Here is a 20,858-nt window from a genome sequence, read left to right as displayed (position 1 = left end):
TGAGTCAATTTCTTGATAAGTTCCACTGATCAGTGGGCCTACTACTGGATTTCAGCCACAATGATGTGAGGCCTGTCTAAGTCTTTGAAAAGAGGATTTGTGATCTTGACTGGGGTCACCTTGTGCTACTGGTGCTGTCATGTAGAGTTACCACTGGTGGGACACAGAAGCAGGCTTAAGTGGCACATAGGATTTCCATAACACGTCCAGCAGGATCTCTGGATCCAAAAGTGTTCCAAGCCCCCAACGTGGATGCTGAAAATGGCAGATTATAGTCAATGCTATTATAATAGCATATAGTCAATGCTATGCTATTATAATATTAAAAACCAACTCAAGACCTGGTTATATAGACAGACCTTCCCTCCGAGCACTACGTAACTCTCTCTCTTTATCTTTATCTATTCTGTTTTGTGTTAATGTTGGAAATTGTTATCTCATATTAATTATTTTTATGTGTTTTGTGAGCTGCCCAGAGTAGACTTTGTCTAAATGGGTGGCATATAAGCCCAATTAAAAAAACAAAACAAACAAATAATAGCCAACATCTGGCTCATTCTAGTGGCCAACTCCATATTTAGAATATACATTTCTAGATTTTTTCATTTAATATTTTAATACTTTTGGACCATGGATAAGTGAATCAGTGGATATTAATCCTGCAGATAAGCAGGTCCTACTGTACTTAGACTTCACACTCTCTCTCTCTCTCTCTCAACCGCCTTAAGTGTGACATGGCTTCTCTTACTGACTCCACCGGCTACGGATCGTCATCAGTGATCTTTTGACAAATTGACTCTGGACATTCAGCGTCTTCCTCAATTCCTCCACACCTACTTCTCATTAACTTTGCTGTAAAGGACAACTACAGCAGAACAACTGTACATATATGAATGCCCTCCTTCAACACAGCCACCTTTCTGTTTTATCATGGTGGGACTCAGGTGTTTTGTTTTGTTTACAGAAGAAGATAAATCAGGAAGGACTGAGAAATTACAGATCTAGAATGTACGGAACTAGTGGTGTGTCCGTTATCTAGATTCCAGATTAGAAAGAAGAGTTAAAGTATTGCAGTGAAGACTCCTCTCTCTCTCTCTCTCTCTCTCTCTCTCTCTCTCTCTCTCTCTCTCTTTCTTTGTTCTTGGTCCTACAAGCTCTTTATAACACAAGGAATATCTCTGTCAACCCTCATGATGAGGTCCTCGGCTCAGGTAGCAAGCCACCGGACGGATCAGGGCCCTAACATTCTGGTGCCCAATTCTGCCCCAAAACAAGAACCAAGGGAAAATGCAGAGGTCACTGAGCACAAGTGAAGAAACTATGTAAGTGAAAAAGAGCACATCAATTACTTTAAAATTGGATTGGCTACTTAAAGAACAACAACAGACATAAACCATCCTTGTCTACAAGCAGACACTGCGTCTGAGCAAGGGGCTCCCTCATCAAATCCCAATTTATTTGCCTTACCCAAACTTTCAAATTATGCCTGTACTTAAAAAGAGGAAAACGAGGTCATTTATTAGAGCTGTGCTGCTCTAATTAAGCAACTACTGGCATTTCCATTATAAGCCCCGCCATTTGATGGGATTATAATTCAGACGCTTCCATTTGTGAAGAGAGTCGAAACACAGCATCCTGCTGCTTAATTGGATGTGTCCGAGAGCCTCCCGATGAATAGCAGGAGAGGAAGGGAGAGCTGCAGAGACATTTAGATGCTTTCAGGATTCCAAACAAGCCCGATTAAAGCAGTTTTACACTTAATTAAAAGCTCTGCTGTTTTTCCAGGAGGGGAAAAAAAACGATTCCAGGAGAATCTTGTTTTGTTCTGCTGCTATGTAAAAAATATAATATTTCCTTGACTGGTGTCAATACAGACATAACATGTTAACATGTTTTTATGCTACCAAACCTAAACTGCATCTAAAGCGTACGAACAGAACTGGGACTGAACTGGCTTCTTTGATTAAAACTGCTAATGTCGGTCACGATTGGTGGTCTTGAGCAATCAGAGCCCCAAGACCCAGTGAACGACAACATCCGTCATGCTCTGCAAGCAGGGCCAATGGTCTTGCTGGTTGGGGATCATGGGAGTTGTTATCCAGCATAGCTGTAAAAGGACCCGTTTGAGGAAGAATGATCTAAAATACAAAGACTCAGGTTGGATTTCCAGCAGTATTTCCTCATTTCACAAAAAGGAAATGCATCGTTTGAATCTGTAATGCTCTTTTTTTTAAAGTAACCAACCAGGTCACATGGGTCCAGCTTCTGCTGGATTCTGAAACGCACGGATGATCTTGGCCTGAACATCTGCATGGCGCTTAAGAGAACCATGCAGAGGAAGCGCATACATTTGCTTTCAAAACTCCGGTGGCTTCAATCTACACGGCTAACGCCGACTGCAACACCACACTCTGTTTTTAAAAAAGGAAAGTCCAATAAAGGTGTGCTCGGTTGTGTGGAAAGACAACAAGCAAAGGAGAAGGACAGTGAACTTTTAACAAGCATAGAAGTGGCTCTTCATCTCAAAGGAACCCTTGCTTTATCCTGCAGTTCAGAGTTCTAATTTGGGCAAAATGGTGGTTTTTTTCCCCCCTCCAACACATCACAGTCTACTTACAACAGAAAGGAAATGTGTCATCCCTGTGGTTTAGCTCTCTAAATGGAGAACTAAACACCATGTTGCAGATGCAAATTCACTTTTAATGTATAAAAACATCCCGGGCTTCCACAGCTTACCATTGTAGCCAGAACCAAAAAATTATCAAGCCGCTGATCCGAGAGAACTCCCAACAGCCAGCCTTGTTTGTTTGCTCCTAAGGTGAGTTTGTATTTACTTTTTATTTGGGTTTTCTTTCTACCTCCTCCTGCCGGGTCGGAAGGCAAGGGAAGCCGAAGGACCTCAGCTCAAGCGAAGGGCGAGACAACTTATTTCGGATGGAGGGGAGAAAGCAGAGAGCCGGCTATTCTCAAAAACCGTTATTGACGCATCAGAAGGGAGTAGAAATGCGTGGAGGGAAGACAGATAATAAGACGGCTTGGGGCGATTCCAGCACGCTATTCGCCAACAAAACACTGATCTAGTCAGGGAGAGCGAGCGAAGGGGCAGAAAAGAGCCCTTAATGGGTCAGTTCCTTTGCTTTTGTCTCTTCAACACCCTACCGCACAGCACCACAATTAACAGTGGGTGCTTTGTGCCAGCAGGAGGAACACAGACTGCACTGTAGCAGAGGCCGTGCGGCAGGATGGGGCAACCGGGGATGTTTTCAATAGTTAAGGGCACCATGCAAAGCCATCGGAAAATAATTTGAATCTTGAAGGGAGGAGGTGGGAGGCTCCAGCTACCTCCAGGATCGTACGCGTTCTCAGTACGGCAGAAAGGAGCACCAAGTGCATGCTGGATTTTCATTTTGGGTTTTTTTTTTTTTTTAAAGGAGCACAGCGACCTCCCCCCCCCCCCGCCCGCCGCCTCTGGCTGACTCTGTCTGATTGTGATTCCCATCCTCTTAAGACAGCCGAGCTGCCACCGAGGAATTGAATCGGAACCGCAGTTTCTAGCACACCGGATGGGTTTACTAGGTGACTCAATACTGGGACATTTGTGTGATCAATAACAGCTCAATGAATGGCCACGTTATTAATTTAATTCTCACCACCCGCCGTTTCTGCTTTTAATCACCATCTTGATCACATCATCTATCACGTCACCCCTAAACACATACACGTACCTGAAACCAACACACCCCATACAACTGGAGAACAAGATTACTGTACAAAAAACACCTCCGGTCTTTAAGATCATGCACGACTCTGATTTCTTACTGAAATAGACCAATCTGAATTGAAATGTTTTATTACGGTCATTGACCAGTTTTTTGAAAACTGAAACGGACGGGAAGACCTTTGTCTGAGACTCCTGACAGTAAATGTCTCTTGAAAATAGACTATGTCAGTGAATCAGTGACCGGTCTATAAAAGAAAGCTTTATACAAGTTCAAACAAGGTTTGAAAATGCTAGTTTTTTTGGATTACGACACTCAGGACCCCCTTTGTCAAGAAGAATTGGGGGGATGCTAGGAGTTGTAATCCAGAATAACCCTCCCGAGTCGAGTCCGGTCCTTTTCAAAAAAGTACAAAAAGGGCATGCAAAATGGGGAAGGGGAGAACTATAGAGATAAACGGTGGAGGGGAGGGGGGAGCTGAGAGATGAAGTCACAGATTAGCCAGGTGGGGAGATAAACGAAAGAGAAAATTTATCAACAGGCTACAGCAGAATCTTGATAAAGGGTGTGATCAAATAGCAGAATAGTAGGGATACTGGCAAGTCTTTGGGTTCGAGACCCAAATCCGAATCCGAGTCTTTGGCATCGAGTTTCAAGTCCGAGTTCCAGTCTTGGGTATCAAGTCCCAAGTCCCAAGCCTGAGTCCCTATTAAAAACAATGGTTTCCTTAGAAAAAAAAAGAGGGAAGGGTGGGCGCGCTCCGAGTCATGACTCAAGTTCACGTCATTGGGAAAAACAAAAAAAGAGTCAAGTCACCAGTGTGTGACTGACATCCAACTTGACAGCAAGTCTCACGGAGTCTGCTTCCCTAGTAAAATCTCTGTTCTGGACTGCAAGCGGCACAGTTTGATACAGTCTATTTTACGGCGATCACACAATGCCCAGGAGATTATGTCCGGTGGCCGGTGCGCTCCTTTTTTTGGCACCCGGCTGGACCAATTTCTGTACAGCTGGAAGGGTTCCTTTAAAAGAGGTCGCTCCTAGCAAAGCGACCCACTCCGGTGTAATCAAACGCAATCTTTCCACACTGTCTTGATAGCCTACAGAGGCAGTGTCCACAATCGGCAGATTAAAAAAAAAACCAAAGAGTCAGAAAGAGTCGTGGCATTTCAAATCCAAAGCAATCGTTAGAAAGGAACCCATAAATTGACTTGGCAGAACAGGAGGCGTCAGAGTCACCAAAGGCAGGTGTCGGGGGGGGGGGAGTTGCCTTTTAAAGGTCCTCCTCATTAGAACACCTTTTTATCTGTCCCCTCCAAAAAAATGCACCCTGAGAGTTTGCGAAAAAAAGCCCTCCCAGGAATGCTAGATTTTGCAATACAAAGTACATTGGTGCCTCGCTTTACGATTGCCCAGCATTACGACGAAACCACATTACAACAATCTTTTTGCGATCGCAAAACAATGGTGTAAATGGGGTTTTTTCGCTTTGCAATGATCGGTTCCCTGCTTCGGGAACCAATTCTTCGCAAAACGATGATTTTAAAACAGCTGATCGGCGGTTTCAAAATGACCGCCGGGTAAAAAAATCTGGGACGGATTCCTCGCAAGACAGGCAGTGAAAACAGCTGCCCTGTGGAGGATCTTTGCTGGACGGTGAGTTTTGACCCCATTGGAACACATTGAAGGGGTTTCAATGCGTTTCAATTGTTTTTTTTTTCTTTACGATGTTTTCGCTTAACGGCGATTTTCCTGGAACGGATTATCGCCGTTAAGCGAGGCACCACTGTATAACTACTGCTCTATGTGAATTACCACTCTCCATGCAGAAGGATCCATCTGAACGGTACATCCACAGATCCATAGGATGCTCACGGTCCTGACAAAACATTTATGGGGCTTCCCCACACCTCCTTGTTTCTCCTCTCTCAAGTAACTTAAAACACAAAGCAGCACTAGGCAGAGATCAAGACCTGTACTCAGCAGACTGTACCCGCACTGATGATTTTGTAAGAAAGATGTGATATTCCTGGCCCTCTAGATGAAGTGTTCCTTTTGAGTTCGCTTTTATGTTTACAGATTGCCTTGGGCTCTTGATTCATCAATGATACGGCAATTTCTCTTTTGTCTTTCTGGGAAGCACTGATAAATCTGTAGAACACCAGGCAGACAACAAAAGACGTTAAAGTAACTCAAAGAAATTTTGGGGAAGTTTGTGATGAACAGGTTTGATATTTTGGTCACAGCAGTAAAGTCCTTTTCATTACCTATCCGGAAGGCCCTGTTGGCTTCTGAATACATTCTGTAGAAACATTTTTAAGATCCAGCACAGATGGGGAACAGCCATGATGACATTTATCCATTCCAATTTTAACAGAACACAAGATGCTATGAATAACGGAAAGAAACTATATTTACCCAATATCTACAAGGCTGCAGAAGACAAAACATGAATGATGAGTGATTAGCCTTCAATCTGTGTTCAACTCAGAGGAAACCACTATACTTTAGGCCTTAAAACCAGATTAAACTTTTTAAGCAGTTGCACTGAGTTTGTTAGTTTTCTGTTTTTTAAATACGGCATTTATTTACCACCACCCCCCCCCCAAAAATCAAGAACTGTAATAGACGAGAAGGAGACACAGTCCTAATAAATTTGAATATGCTGATAAACAGTGATTCTGCAGGTGTAAATGTATCTTTTTGCTTTTCTTGCAGGAGAAAGACATCCCATAAACATGAAAATGGTGGGCAAGCCTCGCATGTTCTTGGGTCTCTTTCTGGGGACCATCCTGTCTTCTTGCTTACAAGTAGGAGCAACCACTACTGAGAATGCTTTGACGACAACTCAAAGCCCCTCCATTCTCACTACTCAGAACCCAACAACACAAAACCCAACAGATACAACCACAATTCCTACGACAACGGCTTCACAGGCGACGACGCAGATAGTGACCTTTGGATCCACACCCAAGGTACACACAACCACCCCTGTGATGCAGCTAACTACCTCTAAGTCCCCCTTATCAGAAACATCCACATCCCCGCCAGTGGACTCAACCGTTCCCCCAGACGTGCCACCATCTTCTTTCACCGCAACCGATACCAAGGAGGCTCTCGATGAGCCACAGACTCAAGCTGAACTCTGTGAAGAGAAGAGCAAAAAGCTCCTGCTGATTTGCCTCATCGTAATAGGGGTGCTGGCGTTCCTTTCTGTGTGCTTGCTCTCGGCTGTGGCTGTGATGGCCACCAAGTTATCCTACGTCAAGAGGCGGCAGCGGAGCAAACGTCTCCCCAGGACCAACGGAGATTTTCTCAGCGCTAGCAGCTTGTGGCCCAGCGGGCTGGAAACGCTACAGAGGACGCCCAGCCAGACGACAGGAACGGCCCCTTTCAGACAAAGCCTGAGGTCGGAGAACATGACTCCAGGACCTGGGAAAACTGGAGCAGATGCTAGGAAGACGCTGGAGAGGCAGATGCACGAGGAGATGTTGGCCAAGGAGACCTCAATAAAACGACCCAGCAGTACTATAGCCAACACTGAGATCTAGGTTGTTGTGGGTTTTTCGGGCTCTTTGGCCGTGTTCTGAAGGTTGTTCTTCCTAACGTTTTGCCAGTCTCTGTGGCCAGCCTCTTCAGAGGACAGCACTCATCATTCAACTACCCAAGGGGGGAGAATTTGAAGGTGTACTGCATTCTAGAGGGTTAAATTGAACATTGGATGTCTGCTAGCAACACAGGACTTTTTCTTTCACCCCCACCTTCATTTTCCAGCTGCAAAAACATCTGGAGCAGAACCTAAGCTTGAGGGCATAGAATACTTTTTCGAAGTGGCAGACACAACGCGCTGTTATTGTAAGCGTCCGTCTTCCTCCAGAAAACAATCCGTCTCCACAGCTACTCGGAGACGGCTTTACGGAAGATCCAAAATGTTAATGCACATAAGCAAAAAACAGAAAGAAAGAAAGAAAGAAAGAAAGAAAGAAAGAAAGAAAGAAAGAAAGAAAGAAAGAAGGGGAACAGCAGATTTGAGTGGGAAAACAGAACAAACATTGGGGCCGGGAGAGTCAGTGCCTGCCCACCAGAGCTTGAAAAATGTACAGATCCAACACCTGTTTATCCAACCTGGACTAAAGCAGTAAATCTCAGTGTGGGAAAGCATGACCTCCATGAAGGTACAAGTTTCCACCTGCCTGCTTTCCCATCCCACCCATCTGTATTCTGCCTGGACAAACAGGCAGAATGCCCTCCTTGCTTGATGGAGGAGGCTAAAGTACTTTTCTGTGCTGCTGATCAGCCCCGCAGGATCGTTGGGTCTGTTTTTCTGGCAGACTTCCCAGGAAGCCTCTGTCAAGTAGAAGGACAAAGATCTCCCACACTCTTTTCTGTTGACTTGAACACTCCTCGACCCACAATCGAGAGCCTGTTTCTGCATCAATCACCTTTTTCCTTTTGTTTCGTCCTGTGCTTGGGGTGGAACTCCATCAAGCTTAATCAGAATTTGTATTAGCAAAAAAAAAGGGGGGGGAATGGAAAGTCCACACGGCATTTTCCTCCCTCCCAACCACATTAACATGGGGTGCAACCTTTCTCCAGAACGAACCCCATCCAATATGAACTTGAAATAGCCAAGGTACAGTTTCATTCTCTGTAACGCTGTTCCTTGTAAATAATATAAGACAAAAGCAAGCTTACTGAGTTTCATATTTACGGGAAAAGAAAACCAGATCTACTTTCTTTCGAGTTCAGATCATGGTAAAGATTTCAACAATGACAACTTTATAGGAGGATCAGCTGCTAATCAAAGCTGGCCCGCAGGGGCTGGCAGATTTCAAGCTTATGGGATCTAGCTTGTTTTTGTACTAGAATCCTGACATGCACCAGGGCAAAGAAATACATTATCATCATCATCAAGTGCTGTCAAGTCAATTCTGAATCATGGTGATTTTTTTTTTCGCCAGGGGTTTCCAGGTTAAAAAAATACTGAGAGGTGGTTGACCATTCCCTTCTTCTGGGGGGGTATCCCTGGGACTGTGCAGCTTGCCCAAGACCACCCAGGCTGGCTTTTCTCCTCTGGAGGCACAGTGGGGGAATCAAACTCCCAACTTCTGGCTCCGTGTTCGGAGACCTGAATCACTGAGCTATCCAGCCAGCTAAGGAAATACATTTAAGGGACTACTTCTGAGTCAGAAAATCCTGTTCAGAGTACTAAGCCTGAATAACATTCAAACTCCTTTTACACAAATATCTACTCCAGAAAACTTAACTTCAGCAGTATCAATTTGAGATGGGAGGGACATTCTTTTGCTGTGATTGTTGAACAGCTGGGAGCCAGGAACATCCGGCCACCTACCAACACACGATGCAGAGACCTTTAAGCCCAGCCAGGCCAATCATCTTCCTAGCTCTGATTTAGTAAAATGCTCGTTCAGCTCCAAGCAAAGTCCTCCTCTTTAAGCAGGCAATTCCCTCCCTGTGTTTCTTCGTTTATAAGCCAGAATAGGAGGCCCCCATCTCCAATATGAACTACGCCCAAAGCCATACGTTGTTCGCCAACGATTTTCGGAGTAACCAAAGCTTACCGTTAGTGACTAGCCTTGATCTGCAAGTGGGAGTTCCACGTTTTCCATTGTTCTTCTGTTTCAAACAGGAACGGAAAAGAGACGGGTCTCAAGGTGGGCTTGTACCCCTTTCAGTCTTACTCGGTAACAGTAGCAAGACCTCGGCAGAGGCCATGGCCAGGTAGACAGGAGGCAGGGTCAGGCCTCTGTTCAGCTCCAACAGGGCTTTTCCTACCTATTTGTGACCCAGGTAAGCAGAAGGAGGGGAAGAGAGGATGGTATATGTTTGTGACAGACGGGGGCATTTTGGGGCTTTCATTTTTAATTGAAAATGCACGCTCCTCACCTGCAGGGCCATAAGTATCAGATTGCAGGCATGCAGACGGCATCTGCTGAATCCTAAAAGCAGATCAGGGAGGAAATGGGCCACAGCTCTAGTGGAGAGATGAGCCGGAATTTAATGCTCCGCATTTCTGCATACGTCGAGCAACCAGTCCGTCCAGGTCACAGAATACCAGCTTTCAAAGGGAGTAAGAGCACACTCCATGTTCAATACAAGATGCCTTCGCAATGCCTACATCTAGCAAATTCACAGGGTTTACAGCAGGCATCTTTGACTTCTTCGAGGCCTTTCAAAGTCCAAAATAACAGCACAGTCCAAGGCTTGGCGCTTTTAAATCACCTGGTGGGGGAAGTAGATTAGGATGCTTTGGGTATCAAGGAGACATAGCGGGAATGAAACTCCCAGCCTTTGGCTCCGGCAAGCAGATGATGGCCAAACCACGGAGCTATGTTGCTGTGCAATCCAATTCAGACATGGAACTTCAAAACCCAAGACCAGCCACCACACCCAACTAAAATAAATCAACTGAACAGTAAAGCCAACATGTACATAAAACCACACTGATTCGATGGGGCTACTCCAGCTAGGACTGGCGATTGAATTCAGATCTGGGGGGGACTTGAACTTACAGGTGTACGATTTTGATTTGCCATGAAATGGTATCTCTCTTATTCCGACCCAAAGAGAACTCTCACAGCAGCTTAGGGGGGAAGAAAGATTTAAAAATCAGAAAATGAAAGAAAAGAGAGAGAATTCGGACGATCCTGTTGGAGGACCACCAGAATGCCGACATAACATTGGAATGAAAAGGAAGTGAAAGGATGGAGGGGGGGCGGTTAGGGACATGTTATGTTAAGCACCCTTTGTGGGAGTGTGTGGGTGGGGGGGTCACAGCTGGCCCACGGAGCATGCTTTCTGCTCTGCCAGCATTTGCGCCGAGGAGTCCCACCCAAATACAGCCATTGCCTCATCCCCATCTGTTTCTTCCCGCCCCGCGCCTCAGATATTCGGCAGCGCATGAAACATTTCCGACTTCTTCATGCTGACAGAGCTCTCAGCTTGGAAAGATGTCTTTCCTCCTGGGGTGGTCACTTTTTCCTCCCCTTTTCATGGAGAAGGAGCAGCTGCTATTCCCTAGCTGCAAACTTTATTTTGAACAGAGCTCACTCCCATGCAAGCTAAATTCACAGGCATCGTTTTTTTTAACCCCCTCTGCTTGCAAAATGGATAGGAAGACACCTCACAGTGAGGAGGTATCTGTGGTCAGAGGCCACACGGGAGGAGAGGTCCTGGTGGAAAATCTAGTTGGCATGGAGGTCTCGTGTTGACCCTTCTCTGTGCAGAATTTGACAAAACAAAACTTACCCCATTGGATGGGATAGGCGATTTCCCACCCCGGGAGAAGAGAGAAAACACAGGAATAAGGACAAGGCTGGGTAACCTGGCTGGGACTTTCTAATGTTGCCTCCTTAGCCTTGTGATTAATCCACCACCAGCTGGATGTGTTTGACGTACCAGGATCCTGCTCTGGAAGAGACTTTCTACGTGATAGTGTAACCCAACCAGGTTGGTTAGGGTCCAGTCTTGAGACAGGTTGAAGCACATTAGGTATGCTTTCCCCTACCCCATTAGAAGTACTGTTTGAATAATCTTCAACAAGCTGCCAAGTGAGCCAGAAGGGTACTCCCCAAACAGCAAGAAATCCCTGTTGGCAACCCTATAATAAAGACAAGTCTGTCTAGAGAAATGCCTGCATATGAATAGCAAGCTTCTGAGGCTGCTAATGGGTATACAGTGGTGCCTCGCTTGACGACGTTAATTCGTTCCAGCGAAATCGCTGTAGAGCGAAAACGTCGTCAAGCGAAATTAAAAAGCCCATTGAAATGCATTGAAAACCGTTCAGTGCGTTCCAATGGGCTGAATACCTGCTCACCCAGCAAAGATCCTCCATATGGCGGCAATTTTCAGGTGCCTGTTAAGCGAAAAATGGCTCCTAAAAACAGCGGGGAGCCATCTTGAGCAGCTGGCAGCCATTTTGAAAACCCGACGATCCGCTGTTTTGATCGTCGTAATGCGAACAGTTGGTTCCCAAAGCAGGGAACTGATCGTCCCAAAGCGGAAAAACCCCATTAAAACATCGTTTTGCGATCGCAATTGAGGAGAGAAGAGAAGGATTCCAGACGTTCAGGAAATGCAGGCTTTCACCTAGACTTGCATCCACAGGCCACTGACATCCAAGTGTTTCCTCACAGGGTGGGTAACTAATGGAGCGTCTGCTCTGGTTTACTGAAATGCCGACACAAGGCTTCTTGGCGTGTCTGTTTAAGCAAATCTGGAGAAGGCACCCAGTTTGAGGGAAAGATCTCTAGTTCAGGGCAATGCACACACTTTGCAAGCAACAGATTACACTTCGGATCGCTCTGCATCTTCTACTTAGGGCTGGGAAGACTGGAGAGCCACAGAGAGTTGGTGTGGATCAGCCTCACTCCACCTAATGTCCTCGTACTACAAACTCCATCATGCCAGTGATCGACGGAGAGGAAGGAGGCTGTAGTTCCACAAAGAGGCAGGGCATGAGATTAACAGAGAGAGGCACAATGATGAGCTATAACTCTTAATGACGACGTTTTAACGGAGTGACTGGGCTGCCCCAGTGGGGTTTTTGAAGGGACTATTGTACCTTACTGCTCTGAATGTGTTTTCGGTGTTGATTTTGTTTACCATTTTTGTGCGGTATTTGTTTGATTCCTCCTAACATTTGTACATGCACCGTTGTTTTTAGCTTTAAATGCTGCATTTTATTGATGCAACCTGCCTTGGGTCCTTTTAAAGAGAAAGGCAAGGCAAAAAATAGTTTAAATAAATACTTCCATAAACCTAAGTAAACCACAACAAGAGTCAACGGAGTGATGGATCAACAATAAAAAGTTTATGGAATAGTAAAGAGCAGGGAAAGAATTAAGCGACCAGATCAAGAGAAGGACCTCGTTCACTGCATTAGACTTTGTTCGGGCTCCCGTTGAGGCAACCGAGAATCTGGAAACCTAACACTATCAGCCAGTGGTTCCCAACGCTGTGTCTACAAATGTTCTTGGACTAAAACTCCCAGAAACGTTAGCTACTAGCTGTCCTGGCCCGGATTTCTGGGAGTTGTAGTCCAAGAACATCTAGGGACCCAAGGTTGAGAATCACTGCTATAAAGCAGCAGACTGGGTACACCTGCTGTGGGTTACCTGCACTAGCTGGAGGTTGGAGTGAAGGACCCTTGTAATCTTTCCCAACTCTAGAATTCTATAACTCCAAAAGGATGCTAAGGAACCCGCTCTCTACGCTAAGGAGCAAAGCCCCCTGTAACAGAAAGTGTTACGGTCATGGTAGGGATCCAGCCAAACGCCATGAGCCAAACAAGGCTAGCTTCCAACCTAATTAACATTTGCCCTTGGCCGTGTTTCTATGCAGCACATCTTAGCTGAGAGTTTGGGCAAGAGAAAGCAAAGCTCTTTCCCTCATCCTTCCTTTCACAAATTGACTCTGCATGGAGCATGCAAGCACAGCCCGGAGGGAAGAAGGGTTAATCTTTTTTTTTTGTACAATTGCTTCCATCGTCCTTGTTGGCTTGGGGATCCTGGGAGATGCCATCCCCTGCCCCCCCAAAAAAGGAACTTTTATCTCAAGCTCTGGTCTAGCCATGCTTTTAAAAAAGACATCAAGCCATCTGGCAACACCTCTTTAGATCAAGAGCAAAAAAGAGAGAGAGAAAGAAAAAAAGCAAACCAGCAAATGGGGAAGCAAATTTTCTTTGGAAGTAAAACAGCAGCTGAGCTCAGGGGGGGGGGAGGAAGAGCTTGGAGCTACACAACACCCACACGCAACCACACAGGAACACAGCACTTCCTGTTCACAGTTTCCTCCGATGCCAACCGCCACTACCGAAATTGCTCATATGGAAACACATCAGGCAAGGGCTTCTCGCGGAGGGGGGGGGAGGCGGCGCGGGGAACGACTTTCAGCTCTTCTCTCGATGCAACTCAGCAGCCGAGGAGGGCGAGACCCACAGAACGGCTGGGGACCTTTAGGGAAATAATGAACGGGCACAGGCTTAATGAGCCAAATTGCATCTACGTTATGCGACACGGGCAGCCACCCGATTGGGCGCCATCGGCAGGGGTGATGGAGTGGCGGAAGCCACGATTGCTCCCGGAAGAAAAAAAAAGATGGCCAGAAAGGCTGAAAGCGTTGACTTCCACCTTGACCTCTCCATCATCCTGGGGAGAGCAAACTCACTTCCAGTCGAGCCAGTCAAATAGGGGGAAGTTAGAGACGGCTGCCATTGCTGTCCCAAGCACTCAAGAAGGGCAGGATTAGGAGCTGGAGGTAATGTTTGTCCAGGGTGTTAGTTTGCGGCAGCAAACACAACAGAGAATCTTGTGGCGGATAAAACCAGATCGGCTCATTTTATTAAGAATACAATTTCATGGAAAGCCACCTGTTTCTCTGGACCCATGGAAAGCTGCTTCCGTTTTGCCGGCAGTGTGCAACATTGGCAAGTAAGTACTGCTAATCTAGTAAGACATCAAGTAGAGCCTTGGTGGCATACTCAACATCTCATATCAGATCAGTCTGGAGAGGCTGAATGGCAGAAGGTTGGCCACCAGGTTATATTCCAGCCACTTACAACTATTAACGTGGACGTCATGTGGAATAATGAAGATCCAGATTAGAGTCTGCCCCAAAAAAACCACATATCTTCATGGTAAGCTTAAGAGCTAGAACCACTGCATCTATACTGGACCAAAAACAGATCTTGATTTCCACTATAATCTTCTGTTAAACTCTATCCAACCAATCATCATATCTCTAGTTGTCCACAAGAAAAGCCAATGGAGACACACATGACTACGTTAACATATTTAACATTTAATCCGCCATGTTTTCTTTGTCGAGAGACGGGGGTCAGATGTTCATGCTAAGGAAAGCTCTCACGTCTCTCAAATTCCATGATGTGCTGTCAAGAACAGAAACCACTTGTAACAAGAACTGACACCCAAACTATAGCCTTTGTGTGCAAAAGAGGATGCCCCCGTCCTTAATCACTTCTCATTTCTTGGTGCTTCCTGCACTAGTGTTGATAAACTTCCCCTCTATGTCAAAATAAGTTTCTTTTGAAATGTGTGAACCACCCCACACTTCAAATGCATTTGCTGCGCTCTCACTTCCCTGCTTTTATAACATTAAAATGTGAAACCTACAAGCAAGTAGCTGGTCAGTACAAGAGGCAATAGCAAGCAGGTAAGACTGGCTTAATTATGTTTCTTCCATTTTAAATGCTTTTGCTTCTCTCTCAAATAAAACCAGCAAAGGTGGTGCGGAATATTCTAAATTCTAGGAGTGTGCTTTAGAATGCTTAAAAGTTCTTTGGACTCCCTTCCTCGTGCAAAATGCACTAAAATCAAGGTAGCTTCCCCCGCCCCAAAAGCTGTTATTGAAGTCTGATTAACAGTTCAGCTTTGTGATCTGATCTTTTCTCAAAAAAACAGCTATCCCAGGAATTCAAATTAAGACCAGCTCACAATGAGGCAATGTTATATGCACATTGGCAATACTCCAGACGGAAAAATGGCAGATATCAATTCATGCATTAAATGCACGATGGCAGCATTTTCAGAATTCATACAGGCCCGCTTATTTACTTATACAAAACATTTTACTTTTTTTTTTGCATAAAATCTTTCAAAGGACATGTGAATTAATGGTCAGCACTTTGTATGCCTGGAGTCAAACTGAAATAACTAGGTACATGCCGAGTATCTGAGAAATGGAAAAACACTAATCCGTCCGAAATCAAACATTCAGGCTAAAGAGCAAGTTAACCTACAGATGTTGTAGTGCTTCCATTTCTTATCACCTGCGGCAAACCAAACCATTTCCAAAGAAAACTACCTCCTTGCAAATTTGCTTTCTGGTTACAGAAACAAAAATGCATGAATGTAATTATTTTTTGCCTATCTGGAGTCATTCACCCCCACTTTTCCTTTAGTGAAACCTCTGCTTTACTAGCAGTGGGTACCTGATTACATAACAATGAGAAAATACTTCTGTTTATTTGCCCGGGTTTTATGACGCAATTTTAAAAAAAGAGTGTAAGACTTTAGCTAGTGTGACAGCGTATCAGCGTACTTCTCTGTGGCTGCTCCCAGAGACTCTGGAACTCCCTCCCACTGGAGGCCAGCCAGGCCCCATCTTTGCTGTCCTTCCCCAAGCAGCTAAAACACCTTTCTCGTCAGGCAAGCTTTCCCTCAATGACCAGCTGTCTGATGGGGGATTTTAAAGACGGATTATTTTACTTTAATGCTCTGAATATGTTTTTTTTGCTGTCGCTTTTCTTCACCGTTTCTCACAGTGGTATTTGTTCGTTTTAAATATCTGTATATTTTCTATTTCTAGTTTTACTATTACTGTATCTTTTAATGATGCAAGCGGCCTTTTTATACTCATATACTTAGTTTTAAATATTGTCTTTTAATGAGGCAAGCCACCTTCTATACTCATTGTTTTTAGCTTTAAATATTGTTTTGTGAGATGCCTTTGGTCCTTTTTAAAGAGAAAGGTGGGGTGGGTGGGTGGGTGGGTGGGTAGGTAGGTAGGTAGGAAGGAAGGAAGGAAGGAAGGAAGTTTACTGCACTGCTTGTTGACTGTCTGTGCCTCTAAGAACCCAGTCCAGCAACGGATATCATGTAGTCCACAGCTGCATGCAGCTCTTGCCACCCCACAAATATATATACTGTAATATTTTTTTTACTTTGCCAGTTACATCTCACTGTGTAAAACACTGCACGGCCTCATACTTCCTTTCAACCAGTCCGTTAACGGAGGGGAATCTGTCTCATTTTCCTGCACTGGACGGTTGTAAACAGATTAATCAGACACAACGCAAAGACAGAAGTTGCAAAACTCTGCAGTCTAGGCTTGCTTCTTCGGAACCGCGACGCGACAGGGTTTGAACGGGGCCTGGGGGAGCAATATAAGAGGAGCTGCTTTGAGGCCCTTTGATTGCTAATATTCATCCCTTCCCGGCAATCACCGGCACAGAAAACAAGCCTTTGTGCAAGGACTGGTCCTTGGGATCTATCGCCCACGCCCACACAAATACACCGATCATGCACTGAGGTCAATATTTGGTCTCTCCTCTCTCCCATGATTGACAGATGCTACATGGAGAGGTATCAAGAGCTGGACTTTTTCCGATTAATTTATATTATTCATTTTAAAGGCTTTGTGTCTTTTAAAAAATGATACGTGTGGTACTCTGCTTATCCTATTTCTTTATGCTGCCTTGCAAAGTTATTATTAACAATGTTTTACATGTTTAGGTTGGGAGTTCAGTTCCCGCCACAGTCACTCCACTGACAGGGTCTGGACTTGATCCATAGGGTCCCTTTTCCAGCAGTTCTACGAGGACGATGATTTGTGGAATATTTTGGTCCAAATGTTGTTTATTGTTTCTGGTACGTTAGGTTGAAAGACAGATTAAAAGCACTTTAAAAATGAGAGAAGCAATAGATATTCTGTCCCGAAGAGAAATCTAAAATGTAATCTTGAAACAAAATAAAAGCAGTTTTAGGCTTTGTTTCCCCAGGGAAGGTGCTGGTATCTGTCCGTACTGTAGCCACAAGCAAAACTTGTGCTCTTAGGAAGTAGGATCCTACACTCAAAGAGACCTAACGGCCCTTTATTCTCTTTAGTGCCACGGAATTAGGGCGCCGAGAGAGCCATGGAGACCCACCCTGCCCTCCTCCTTGTCCTCTGGGCACAACTGCCCCGGAACATCATCTCCGCAGAGACGAAAGGGCTGCCAGCCTCTACCCCCCCTCCAGCGAAGCTGCCTATCACTAGAGCTGACATCCGGACCCAGCCGTGGACCCCTCCGCCCAGCGAATCGGACGACTCCGCCAAAAACAACAGGGAATTGTTCACCACGGAGCCCAGCCACCCGAGAACAGAGGCGCCGGCGTCTCACGACGGGCACTTGATCGCCGCCGTGATCATTGGGGTCACCCTGATTGTCATGATCGTGGTTATTGTCGGCATCTTCTTGTGGAGGCGGTGGAAAAGGGCCGCTTCGCCTCTCCCCCACTGGGCCGGGCGCTCTCCGTTCGCCGACGGAGACCTGCCGGACGTGAGTGCAGAGAAAGAATCCGGCCAAGGCCCGAAGCGGGTCTCGGTGCTTTCTCTCCTTCCCTGGAAGCTGAACAAGGATACGGAGCTGCTGGAAAATGCCGAGGGGCCCTCGTCGGCCTCAGAGCAGAATCTGGAGCTGCCCCCTGGACCGCCGGGCTCCCAGGAGACAGAGTCCTGCCCCACCATGACGGGGAACTCTGATTCTTCAGCAAGCATGCAAACCACCCTCTCAGAGGAACCAATCGGCTTGGTCGAGGTCCCTTTGCAGCCGGACGCTCCGGGACCACTGGATCCGCCCCCTCCGCCCAACGGGCTTGGAGAAATCCACGGAGATCTGTGTCCTAACCCAAGCGAGTCTCTCTTGCCTCAGCCGATCACGGACGCCCAGTGTCCTGTACCTCTAGACCCCTCCTATCAAACCCCAGAAGAAGCACTGCCTCCACCGCCAGAAGATCTCCTATTTAATTGATTTAAAGGAAGATTTGAGGTCAATTTCAAATTGTGTTCCCTTTTATTAAAAAAATTTAATAAATCCCTAGGGAATAAAACTGTGTAGCACCAAGCTTGGAGATCTATAAAGGCTGCCTCTGTGTGTACCTTTTTGAAAAGAAGCATCATCTACTTCAACGGCCTATGAGACTCCATCTTGTCCGGCACGCCATCTTCCCCACAGGGATCCCTCCGATCCTTTCAGGAAGGCCGCAAGAAAGGCGGCAAAACAGTAATTTGTATTCAGGGATACTGTATACTGCTCCTGCCGATGGAGTCTTCACTGATCCCCTTGGAACCCCCTTGGAATGGCTCATACCTTTCCTGACCTCAAGAGGTGCTGTAATCTGGGCTGCGAAGACATTCCGTTTCCCAGTGAAATCTGTCACATAGCACGCTCTAAACATCTCAAAGAGCTTTAATTCTGACACCCTCCTCCGCAGTTTCCATTTAAAACAGCTGGGTTGTGGTTTTTTTTAAAGTTTCGTCTTCTGAAATTAAAATGCAATGACACTGGACATCCTGGGCAAGTTTCCATATTTTTTATTTTACAGTATTTTGGCCGCTATTGCTAAACTGATTGATAACCCTTAGAAACCCACATCAGATCCGGGGTACCAGTCATGGTTAAGCGAACTGCTGCTCCACTTCTAGTTGGCGCTTTTGACATTGTTAAATAGAGATTTTTCAAGTACAAGTTCTGGCCGATTTTACCAACTTGGATGTACACCAGGGTGCAAGTAATTGCGTCTCGTTACGAGATCTCTTCCTCTGGTGCAAATTCTCTTGGATTTTTGTTCTTTTCAGAAACTTCCGCATCTCTGTTTGGTTATATAACTACACTAGCACAGATTTTGCTGTATTTGTACAGGGATGTACAAACGACAGTCCACGGCTATTAGAAGAATGGAAGGGCTTTTTAGAACAGACCCTTTGGATCCAGCCACCTCCGTGCGTGCAACGCAACTCTATGCATACACAAAGAAAACCAAAGACCGGCTCTGGGTTCTTATCGGACGGCAACACACTAGGTGAAGCACACGCTTATCTTTCTTACCCCGCAACTTTAAAAGGCTTTATTTCTCCACAGGGGTTGACATGTTCACTTATATGACACAACGTAAATGGGTATTACTTCCATGCAACAAAACAGAGCTTGGAAAGAATGAATTACTGTTCATGTACCATATTTTTCCATGTATAAAGCTATACTTTTGTCTAAAATCTTTAGACTAAAAATTGAGGGTCTTCTTATACACGGAAGTAAGCTGAGGAGAGAAAAAAAACAAGTGGAGGGGAAAGCAGGGATCAAAGCGATCCTGCAGGGCTTTGATCCCTGTTTCCCCCTCCACTTGCTAAGCCCCACTTAGATTTCTTAATTTTGGGTTAGAAAGGGGGGCGTCTTATACATGGGGGCATCTTATACACGGAAAAATACAGTAACTGTAAAGGTTATGTTTTGGGCAACGAGTGGTGTAACTAGTAATTAAAACTTCAGGTGTAAAGTGTTAAGACCTAGCTATTTTCACATACACACATTCAAGTGTTTTTGTTTCAAGACAAAACAACAATTTTCTGGTGGCATCTTTAAGACTAGCAAGTTTTGTTGGGCATAATAAATGTTAGTCCCCAAAGGTGTCAAAGTCTCCTGTTTCCCCCTTAGGCCATTACTTTTGTGAAGGGCCTTTTAGAGGCACTTTGACATGATGTTTTCTCAGGTTTTACGCTGTTCTCTCAATCAATCCTAAGTAAAGGAAGCATTCTGTGGTCCTGCCTTTTGTATTTTTATAAATACATATTGCCAACATCAGAATTTGCCATTAGAGGAAACTAGAAAGCGCTTCCCTATATTTTCCGCCCCCCAGGTCTCCTGGCAACCTACAATACAGTAGCTTGAAAACACTTAACAAAATACTTGCACAATCGGACCAACAATGATAGCCAATCCACCTGTCTGGTGAGAAGTATAATGAGTTCCTTGCCGTAAGTCCGAACTGACTTGAGGGCATAGGGTTTTTATTATTTACCAGTGGTGCCTCGCTAGACGATGATAATCCGTTCCACTGAAATCGCTGTCTAGCTAAATCATTGTCTAGCGAAAAGCAAATCATTGTCTAGTGAAAATCGGTTTGCAAAGCAGGGACAAAACACTGTCCAGCGAAATTCCCCCATAGGAATCACTGTTTTGCGAATCGCTATAGCGATCGCAAAAAGTCAATGTCTAGCAAAAAAACTGTCATGCGGGGTAACTGTCTAGCGAGGCGCCACTGTATTATGCCATATTCTTAGTTTTGGGGTGGAAGCAAGCCTTCTGGGTTTACGTGGCAGCAACAAGGGGCTCCTTGCATGGATCAGCCATACAAGTTGCCCCGCAGCTCAACCCAGCCATCTTCTCCTACACAGGCAACAACACAAGGCTTAGGTGATTTGCCCTCCATTAGACCCTAGCATCTGTCCCAGGATGCTCAGGGCCCTGGTGCCTTTTCTCAGTTTTATGCATCATTTCCCCCTATTGCTAGGAGTTTACCTTAGGAGCAACAGAATGCAGTCTCTGCAAGAAAGTCATCG

At 45.4% G+C, this 20,858-nt stretch overlaps 2 protein-coding genes and 1 long non-coding RNA gene across 5 annotated transcripts in view; 2 read left to right on the top strand and 1 right to left on the bottom strand.

The window, feature by feature from the left end:
- The window catches only part of NF1 (neurofibromin 1), a 150,447-nt gene that overhangs the window by 29,224 nt on the left and 100,365 nt on the right, over positions 1–20,858 (bottom strand). The gene's annotated exons all lie outside the window — the stretch shown is intronic.
- On the top strand, positions 2,658–7,733 carry LOC144584056 (uncharacterized). The gene is made up of 2 exons (XR_013538067.1): positions 2,658–2,818; positions 6,438–7,733. It is a non-coding gene; the product is annotated as an uncharacterized LOC144584056 (long non-coding RNA).
- Positions 14,095–19,508, top strand: EVI2B (ecotropic viral integration site 2B). Of its 2 annotated transcripts, none has more exons than XM_078379272.1 (2): positions 14,095–14,170; positions 17,366–19,508. In XM_078379272.1, exon 2 carries the CDS (start codon positions 17,395–17,397, stop codon positions 18,268–18,270), a length of 876 nt encoding a protein of 291 aa, XP_078235398.1. In that variant the 5' UTR covers positions 14,095–14,170; positions 17,366–17,394; the 3' UTR covers positions 18,271–19,508. The 2 variants fall into 2 exon arrangements, with proteins under 2 accessions (XP_078235398.1, XP_020642472.3); XM_020786813.3 differs by lacking the exon at positions 14,095–14,170 and adding an exon at positions 14,784–14,912.

The sequence above is a fragment of the Pogona vitticeps genome, chromosome 7, assembly GCF_051106095.1.
Source record: "Pogona vitticeps strain Pit_001003342236 chromosome 7, PviZW2.1, whole genome shotgun sequence".
Taxonomy (NCBI): domain Eukaryota; kingdom Metazoa; phylum Chordata; class Lepidosauria; order Squamata; family Agamidae; genus Pogona; species Pogona vitticeps.
This window is presented reverse-complemented; position numbering and strand designations above follow the sequence as displayed.

Coding starts and splice junctions, on each gene's coding strand:
- EVI2B (XM_078379272.1), top strand. CDS start 17,395: ATGGAGACCCACCCTGCCCTCCTCCTTGTCCTCTGGGCACAACTGCCC.